The sequence below is a fragment of the Ranitomeya variabilis genome, chromosome 1, assembly GCF_051348905.1.
Source record: "Ranitomeya variabilis isolate aRanVar5 chromosome 1, aRanVar5.hap1, whole genome shotgun sequence".
In the NCBI taxonomy this organism is placed as follows: domain Eukaryota; kingdom Metazoa; phylum Chordata; class Amphibia; order Anura; family Dendrobatidae; genus Ranitomeya; species Ranitomeya variabilis.
Window position 1 is genome coordinate 403,416,869 of NC_135232.1, and position 10,009 is coordinate 403,426,877.

Sequence of the window (10,009 nt, forward strand, 5' to 3'; positions counted from 1 at the left end):
TGACAACCATCTCCCCAGTTCCTTTATCTGACATGCAGCCCCATATCATCAATGACTGTGGAAATTTGCATGTTCTCTTCAGGCAGTCATCTTTATAAATCTCATTGGAACGGGACCAATCTAAAGTTCCAGCATCATCACCTTGCCCAATGCAGATTCGCAATTCATCACTGAATATGACTTTTATCCAGTCATCCACAGTCCACGATTGCTTTTCCTTAGCCCACTGTAACCTTGTTTTTTTCTGTTTAAGTGTTATTGGTGGCTTTCGTTTAGGTTTTCTGTATGTAAATCCCATTTCCTTTAGGCGGTTTCTTACAGTTCGGTCACAGACGTTGACTCCAGTTTCCACCCATTTGTTCCTCATTTGTTTTGTTGTGCATTTCCTGTTTTGGAGACATATTGCTTTAAGTTTCTGGTCTTGACACTTTGATGTCTTCCTTGGTCTACCAGTATGTTTGCCTTTAACAACCTTCCCATGTTGTTTGTATTTGGTCCAGATTTTAGGCACAGCTGACTATGAACAACTAACATCTTTTGCAACATTGTGTGATGATTTACCCTCTTTTAAGAGTTTGATAATCCTCTCCTTTGTTTCAATTGCCATCTCTCTTGTTGGAGCCATGATTCATGTTAGTTCACTTTGTGCAACAGCTCTCCAAGGTGTGATCACTCCTTTTTAGATGCAGACTATCGAGCAGATCTAATTTGATGCAGGTGTTATTTTTGGGTATGAAAATTTACAGGGTGATTCCATAATTTTTTCCTCAGAATTGAGTGGTTCCATATTTTTTCACCTATGCTTGGTTAAAAAAGTAACCATTACTGACTACCACATTTTTTGTTCTTGATTTCTTTTAGTGTTTCTTAAAGCCAGAAAGTTGCCATTTGAAATTACTTTAGTTTTGAGCCATGTCTGTGATCTGCTTTTTATCTACAAAATTAAACAACTATATATGCTCAAAGCCAAAACAAGTAAATTGATGGCACATGGAGTGTAAGAAAAAACAATAATTTTATTCACAGAAAAAATCCATATAAAATCATGTCAATGTGTACAGGTACCTCAAAATTGAAACTAGATACAAGGGACGACAGGAAAAGCCATGAGACAGCTACAATGAATCCAATAAACACTAAATGGCATCCATGATACTCATTGCAGCTTTGTGTAAATTAACGATAATCTAAGCATTATAAATCTTAAATGCAATTAGATGGTACTCCAAGTTGTCACTATCATAACCTTGGCATCAATAGCTAATGTGAAACTGCTGATCATAATCCTCTGCTAAGCGATAAATATCATCAGACCATAAGACTGTGTGCATGTAGTCAGTATAATACCTGTAGCGTGCCCAAGCTCCTGTGGCGTCCCACCCCGATGCGCGTTTCGCCTGTTCTTCTTCCAGGGCGTATCTACTAGGAAGACAGATGGTCCCTATAACTCCCCAGTGGCCAATCAGAGTCCAGTATTATGAATGGGGTTAATAAGTGCCTGCCCATGACGTGAAGTGTTGCAACGAGTAAAGCGGCGCATCCGGCGCTGAGGTCACTCGATGTAAGAACCACACACTTCTGTTAAAGGGAACGCATGCGTTCCACAAAGCCATAGCCAGGCAGAAGTCACACGTCACCATCGCCTGCCGGAGCCAGGAGATTCGGAGCTATCAAATCAGCGCATGCGCACAACCCGATGCCATCAGGTGCTAAGTGTATTAATGTGAGTACATGTATTAGTGTAATATTTATGTGCTTAAATAAAATACATTAAAGTGATAATGTGCATAACATAAACTAAAACTACATAAGTTGCCAACACTAAAACATTAAAACAATCTCGGGAGCGCATACGCGCTACCCAGTTAGCATAAAGTGCCAAATGTGCTGATATGGAAAAATATGTGACCATAAAATTGTTGATTAGTATAATATCAAGTTTAAAGTGATAGTGTGCATAACTTATATACAGTATTAAACCACATATGCGTGCAGTAAAAATTACAAGACATGTCTACCAAAACTGCAGGAGTACCATATTGTTACTGTAAAGGCATACATCATACAGCTTAAAGCTTAGTGTAACAGTCATATACATACGAATAATAGTGCCGCCGTGTATAAGAGACTAAAATAAAGATAAACACAACAAACATCAAAGGCATACACCATGTAACATCCCCAAGTTGAGAATCCCACAGGAAATATAAAATAGAAGAATGAAGTTCGCCTGATTTTGCCCTCATCTACTATATAATTGTCTAAGGGTCACTTCCGTCTGTCTGTCTGTCACGGAAATCCCAAGTTGCTGATTGGTCGCGGCAAAACGGCCACGACCAATCAGCGACGGGCACAGTCCGGCTGCAAAATGGCCGCTCCCTACTCCCCTGCAGTCAGTGCCCACTCCATACTCCCCTCCAATCAGCGCTCACACAGGGTTAATGGCAGCGTTAACGGACCGCGTTATGCCGCAGTGTAACACACTCCGTTAATGCTGCTATTAACCCTGTGTGACCAACTTTTTACTATTGATGCTGCCTATGCAGCATCAATAGTAAAAAGATCTAATGTTAGAAATAATAAAAAAATAAAAAATCATTATATACTCACCCTCCGTCGGCTCCCCGAATCCAGCCCAGGCCTTTCCCACTCCTCGCGACGCTCCGGTGACCGGTCCATGCATTGCGGTCTCTCGAGATGATGACATAGCGGTCTCGTGAGACCGCTACGTCATCATCTTGCTCGACTGCAATGCACTCTTGGGACCGGAGCGTCGGTAAACGCCTGGGCTGGATCCAGGGGGCCGACTGAGGGTGAGTATATAACTATTTTTCATTTTCATTCTTTTTTAAACAGGGATATGGTGCCCACATTGCTATATACTACGTGGGCTGTGTTAGACACTACATCTCTGTGCTATATACTATGTGGGCTGTGCTATTTACTACGTGGCTGTGGTATATATTACGTGGCTGGGCAATATACTACATCGCCGTGCTCTATACTAAATGGCCTGTGTTATATACTGCATGGGCAGTGTTATATACTACGTCTCTGTGCTATATACTATGTGGCTGTGCTATATACTATGTGGCTGTGCCATATATTACATGGCTGTGCAACATACTACGTGGCTGTGCAATATACTACGTGGCTGGGCAACATACTACGTGGCTGGGCAATATATTACGTGGCTGGGCAATATACTACGTGTCTGTGCTATATACTATGTGTCTGTGCTATATACTACATGGCTGGGCAATATACTACATGGCTGAGCAATATAATACGTGGCTGGGCAATATACTATGTGGCTGGGCAATATACTACGTGGCTGGGCAATATACTACGTGGCTGGGCAATATACTACATGGCTGGGCAATAAACTACGTGTCTGTGCTATTTACTACGTGGGCTGTGCTATATACTACGTGGCTGGGCAATATACTACGTGGCTGTGTTATATACTACGTGGCTGTGCTATATACTACGTGGGCTGTGTTATATACTACATGGGCTGTGTTATACGCTACTTGGCTGTGCTATAGTTCTCTGCCGTATCTGTGCATCATGAATCGTGGTATGTGTTAAAGAGGAGGGCCCACTGAGACTCTTTCACCCGGGGCCCTCAAAAACCTGGGCTGTGCTATATGCTACGTGGCTGGGCAATATACTACGTGGCTGTGCTATATACTACATGGGCTGTATTATATACTACATGGGCTGTGTTATACGCTACTTGGCTGTGCTATATTTCTCTGCTGTATCTGTGCATCATGAATCGTGGTATGTGTTAAAGAGGAGGGCCCACTGAGACTCTTTTGGGGCCCTCAAAAACCTGGAGCCGGCCCTGGCTTCACTGATTGGTCACGCCCGGGCGCGAACAATCAGCGACAGGCGCAGTCTGCCCGCCAATTGGCGCGGAATTTGAACCACGCTTCGCTAATTGGTCGCGGCCGGCCGAATCCTGTGTATAAATTACATTATTCTGAAAACTTCATAAATAAACTACATACATATTCTAGAATACCCGATGCGTTAGAATCGGGCCACCATCTAGTTATACAATAACTATCCATAAACTATTATAATACACCTAATAAGTAATTAAAAAATCACCTGATACTATACAGCATTGAGGGTGCATTAAAGTCAGTGCATTCATTATCTATATTTTATTTTTTCGAGTTTTTTGAAGCCAGTCTTCTTCTTTAAGGAATATCTTCTTCCATAACACTCATTTAGAATACCAACTGGATCAATATAACAGCAAAAGAGTATAGTATGGCCATATATACGATATAGTTCTAAAAAACAAGAATAACTGTCAGTACACAAGAACAAATTAAAACAATGAAACCCCCCATAAAAATTTCCACACGGACAGAGAGAACAGTTCAGCATATATTTATAGGAATGCCCCAAACCCAAAGTTTTCATTAAGCCCCTGTGGTGACACTGTGCCTAGGCGATAGATCCACCAACTCTCGATTTGTGCAAGTATTTTACCAAAGTTGCCACCCCTGATCCCCTTTGATACAGAGTCAATACCTTTAATCTTAAGGCCATGTGGATTGCATTGGTGATGTTGCTTAAAATGCCTAGGTAACGTTTTGAGAGTCGATGCTTCTTCGACTGTTTTTGCGTTAGTAATGTCCCAACAATGTTCCCATGTCCGAATTTTCAATTCGCTAGTGGTTAGTCCTATGTATACCTTATTGCAGGGACCGGTAGCGTGATAAATTATGCCACGAGTGGCACATGTAATGTATTTTCTGATGTTATATGTCTTGGTATTATCAAAATTGGAGAAAGTTTTGGTCTTAGTGTGATTGAGACACGCTTTACATAGACCACAGGGGTAGAAGCCTGAATCGGTGGTACTCCTCAGATTCCTAACTCCCATTGGATTATAGAGGCTATGCACCAAGATGTCATGCAAGTTACTGGTTCTTTTGGCCACAATCATTGGTTTTTCTGGTAAAATTTTCCTCAAAATGGGGTCTGTATGGAATACTTTCCAATGCTTCTGAAAAATCTCTTTAAATTTATGCAATTTGTTATGATATGTGGTAATAAAATGTACCCCATTTTGTTTCTCAGGGTCTTGCACTCTTGTTTCTTGTTTATACAAAAGGTCATTTCTCGGCGTATTTGCTGCTCGTTGATACCAAATATCACTTACAGTAAACAAAACTAACAATGACAGACTGATACAGATGGGAGATGACCCTGCCCTTGCGGGCTTACATTCTACAGGATTGTGGGGAAGGAGACAGTAGGTCAGGTGTTGCTGTAGCTCCAATGGTGTTGAGGTGGTCGTGTGGTCATTACAGGTTGTAAGCTTCTTTGAAGAGATGGCTTTTCAGGTTCCGTTTGATGGATTCAAATGTGGTGGATAACCGGACGTGTTGGGGCACAGAATTCCAGATGATGGGGGATATTCAGGAGAAGTCTTGGAGGCGATTGGGTGAGGAGCGAACAAGCGTGGAGGAGAGAAGGAGGTCTTGGGAGGACCGGAGATTACGTGAGGAAAGATATTGAGATTAGTATGGAGATATACGGAGGAGAAAGGTTGTAGGTCAGTGTTAGCAGTTTAAACTGGATACGCTGGGAAATTGGGAGCCAGTGAAGGGATTTGCAAAGATGGGAAGCAGGAATGTAGCGAGGAGAGAGATTAATTAGTCGGGCAGCAGGGTTAAGGATGGACTGGAGTGGTGCGAGAGTGTTAGAGGGTAGGCCACAAAGGAGGATGTTGCAGTAGTAGAGGCGAGAGATGATTAGGGCATGCACAAGCATTTTGGTAGAGTGAGGGTTAAGGAAAGGATGGATTCTGGAAATATTTTTGAGCTGGAGGCGACTGGAGGTAGCGAGAGCTTGGATGTGCTGTTTAAAGGACAGGGCAGAATCAAGGGTTACTCTGAGGCAGCGGATTACCAAGATGGGGGAAAGTGTGAATTCATTTATTGTGATAGATACTGTAGATCAGGTAGAGAAGATGTGCGAGATGGAGGAAAGATAATTAGTTCGGTTTTGTCCACATTGAGTTTGAGGAATCGAGAGGAGAAGGAGGATATGGCTGATAGACACTCTGGGATTCTGGAGCGCAGAGAGGTGACATCTGGACCAGAGAGGTGTCATCGGCATATAGATGGTACTAGAAGCCATATGACTTTATGAGTTGTCCTAGGCCAAGGGTATAGATTGAGAAGATAAGAGGTCCTAGGACAGAGCCTTGAGGAACACCAACAGAGAGGGGGCGAGATGAATCATCGCTTTTATTGCATGCCCACGGACCGGGTCACCACTGCCGTGACCACCCCTATAAGAGCCGTGCAACCCGGTTCCGAGTACCCCATGGCTCTAGCGGGTGTTGCATATCCAAGTCAGCGAGCTCAAGCTTCTCCAATCCCTGGAGGACACTGTCGCTTTAGTTGAAGGTCGCAGCTTTTTAATAGTAAATAAGCCTAGTTTTGAGTCACACGACATGCCATTAACCTCTGAGTTGCCCGCTCAGGTACAAATAGACAATTTGGAGCCCTGCTACATGCCTCTGGTGGAGCTAGATTCACATTTGATTGATGTGCTTGTCCCTTTACAGCCAGCAGCCAGTTTTGAGGGAGACCCATGCCCAGAGCCTGAGCACACAGGGAGCTTCTCTGACTACATAGACGATGAGGAGATCATGGATGGCAGCACCTTAAGGATTCAGACTATGCAGTGGAAAGACAAAAAATGTTTGGCTACAAAGGCCGCCAACTTGTTTAGGCGTCACTCAATGAATCACCCCTGTTCTGAAGGGGTTCCATTCATATCAGTCAGTTACACTTAGGGTTCCTAACTTTAAACAGGAGATATCGAACATAGCAAGTTTTCTTTTCTTTATGAACCCAAGAACTGTAACTCTGGAGTACATTACAAGACCAAGCAAGGTCAATGATTTTTTTTTTGAAAAGCTTAGAAGTAGTAATGAGCAAGTATACTCGGGTTTCCCCGAGCATGCTCGGGTGGTCTCCGAGTATTTTGGCGTGCTCGGAGATTTAGTTTTCATCGCTGCAGCTGCATGATTTGAGGCTGCTAGACAGGCTGAATACATGTGGGGGTTGCCTGTTTGTTTAGGAATTCCCACATGTGTTCCGTCTGTCTAGCAGCCGCAAATAATGCAGCTGTGGCGACGAAAACTAAATCTCCGAGCACACCAAAATACTCAGAGACCACACAAGCATGCTCGGGGTAAACCCAAGTAATGAGTATACTCGCTCATCACTACTTAGAAGCCTTCGACTATCGAGCCACACCTCCCTCACAATGCTCAAGAATATTTGGAGATTCACCACCTATCAGATGAGAGGCACACAGCTGAACATACAGGAACCTCAGCTATATAGAGCCTGTGAGGTATTCATGGACTTTACAGCAGACCTCCAAAAGATATTGTACAGGGGAGTCTGCAGAGAGTCCGTCAGCAAAAGGTACACAGTTCAGAAGATCCACTAATCTGCTTGAATATTACACACAATAACAGTGTATTTCTTTTCCCCCACGGGTACGATACACTGATGAAGCCCTCAAAGACACCCAAGGACTGCCAGAGAACACTGGAGGAGGCAAGGCCTACATTTCTGGAGTGCATAGCGGCTGTGCAAGATGGGGATCAGAAAAAGACAGCAATGAAATCCTACTGTACCCCCAGGCCCTTCTAATTCTTAAAAACCTCCAAAGGCCAGGTCTTGTCCATAACATGCTGGTAAGTCGTCAGACCCTGTGGGTCAGCTGCCTTTGCTGAACCAGTTCAATATTTTAGGTTTGAGAGTGGAATGGGAGGACCCATCACATGTACCGCGGCTGTCGCAGGACTATTGTCGGTGTGAAGACACACAAGTGTTCCTCCACTCAGGTAGCATCATTTGTGCTTTCAGAGGAAGAGGAATTGGTAAGGTTTCTCCAATCCAGGGAACCCAGGCAACCCCACTCCACATGAGGGGCAAACCCCTCTCTTGTCCCCATGTTAAAGCTGTTGGAGGGGTGCACTCTTGCTTGAGATTAACTTTTTTTTTTTCTTTTTCAGTGGTTCGAAGTGTATACGAAATATGACAGACCTGTCTTTACTGCTGGCCGACAGATCATCACAAACTTTTTTGTGACGTGTACCGGGAATGTCATAGTAAATCCATCCATCTTCCTCAGACCATACCATTCTAGGTAAGACGATCTCCATGTCAAGTGACACACAGCCATATGTACTAACAGGTACTGACGATATTATACTCTCCTCCATAGTTACAAACTACCAAACATCACTAGCCATCTTGTACAACGTGTATGCAAGACATGGACTCTGTCACCATACTCCGATTCTGAAAAGCGCCTGTTTGCACGATACTTGGCACATACGAACAACATGGCTGAGAGAGTTTACCGGGAGAAGACCCTGACAGATATGTGTCATGCCCATGGGTTGGTGGTAAATTCGGGAAAGACTAATGAGGCCGACAGGCAGCCACCAGTATTGGCTTCAACCAGTCAATAGCAGAACCAGCAGGGAGACAACACGGAAATCGTTACTGAGGTACTGAAGCCTATTGAGCAGCAAAGCGGCAAAAAGTTTAGTCTCGCCCCAGTCAGGAGATCCAAGCGACTGTGAAACTGTCAAATATGTACACCCATTAATAAAATAATTCAAATGCATGTACGTCTTTTCATATTTGTTCAGGCCTGTTGTCACGAACGTGGTTTGTGGAACCATTGTGCCATGGACAACGGAGAGCCTAGAGGAGAGTGACTAAGCGAGAACCAGACTGTTCACTAGAGCCTCTGATGGTGAGGTTAGACTTGGCTCCTGATGAGCGCCAGATGGCAATCCAGGACAGACCAACGGTCACTCAGCAGCTAGACTCAGAAGGACAGACTGGATGGAGCAGCAGGCATAGTTTGCATCAGAGTGCAGCAGGCGGGATTTGCACGTAGAGTGCAGCAGGGACTGGTATGCAACCTTACACAACATAGACTGCAAAACAGGAAGGTTGCTGGGGCACCTCCCCAGTGGGGAGGAAGCAATATATACTGTGATGCAGCGGTAGGACCATACACAGTGAAACAGCAGTGACCCAAGCAAGTTCAACCAAAACATTCTTTTATTGTGTTACTTCACAAAGTCAATATAGTATACACCTTCTTCATACAGTCCATTAATAATGCATGGCTATATGATGCAGTCAATACACAGGCCGAACTTCCCTCTGTCCAGTTTCCCTGGGTGACTGCACACCGGTAACAAGTCTCTGTACTCACTCAGCAAACTGCACTCTTTATCCTCTGGAGTGCAGCCGGCTACACATAAGACAGCCCAAGATGCAGGGTATCAGTCTCTCTGGTTCCTTTAGCCTTTGTGTAGCTCCACACAGAGAGAGCTCTGCAGACAACTGCCCTGTCTGCTTCCAAGAACACACTGACACACCTCCCCCACTACTACAGGGCTTTTTAATCAGTCACTGCTTCACTATTCTAATTACAGCCACACCTGTGTCTGTAGTACGCCCTCATGGCCTCACTACGCCTCCATGCACATTCTGGAGAGCACATACAGCGCCCCCTAGCTGTAACAGGGGTCACTGCCTCACAATACATACTGCCCCACAGCCATTGGCTGGGAAGGAAATAGCAAGTGCATGCGCTGGCCCTTCAAGAGGGCAGGAGCGCGCGCAAGCGTGCTCTAAGGACATGGCTAGAGGTCCGGCTGGAAGTTCTGCTGGAAGCATGCAGAGCACGAAAAGGGGAGAACCGACCGCAGCACAGGTGAGTGAAGTGACATGTCGAGGCCCTGCCTGTCAGAGCAGGGATCCAGCGTGGTGCTAACAGTACCTCCCCTTTACACCCCCTCCTCTTCAAGCCACCAAAAAAGTTCCGGAGGAGAATCGGAGTGTGAATGTTCTCATTAGGCTCCCAGGATCTCTCTTCGGGACCAAACCCCTTTCAGTCTATAAGGAAGAAGGTCTTGCCTCACTCTCAT

The 10,009-nt window shown here is 44.6% G+C and overlaps 1 protein-coding gene across 1 annotated transcript; it reads left to right on the forward strand.

Moving 5' to 3' along the window:
• The first annotated feature begins 7,241 nt into the window (after positions 1–7,241).
• LOC143806762 (uncharacterized) lies at positions 7,242–8,682 on the forward strand. Its single transcript, XM_077288050.1, has 3 exons — positions 7,242–7,747; positions 8,069–8,202; positions 8,281–8,682. The coding sequence occupies exons 1-3, from the start codon at positions 7,742–7,744 to the stop codon at positions 8,528–8,530; spliced, it is 390 nt and encodes a 129-aa protein (XP_077144165.1). The 5' UTR covers positions 7,242–7,741; the 3' UTR covers positions 8,531–8,682.
• The last annotated feature ends 1,327 nt before the right edge of the window (positions 8,683–10,009 follow it).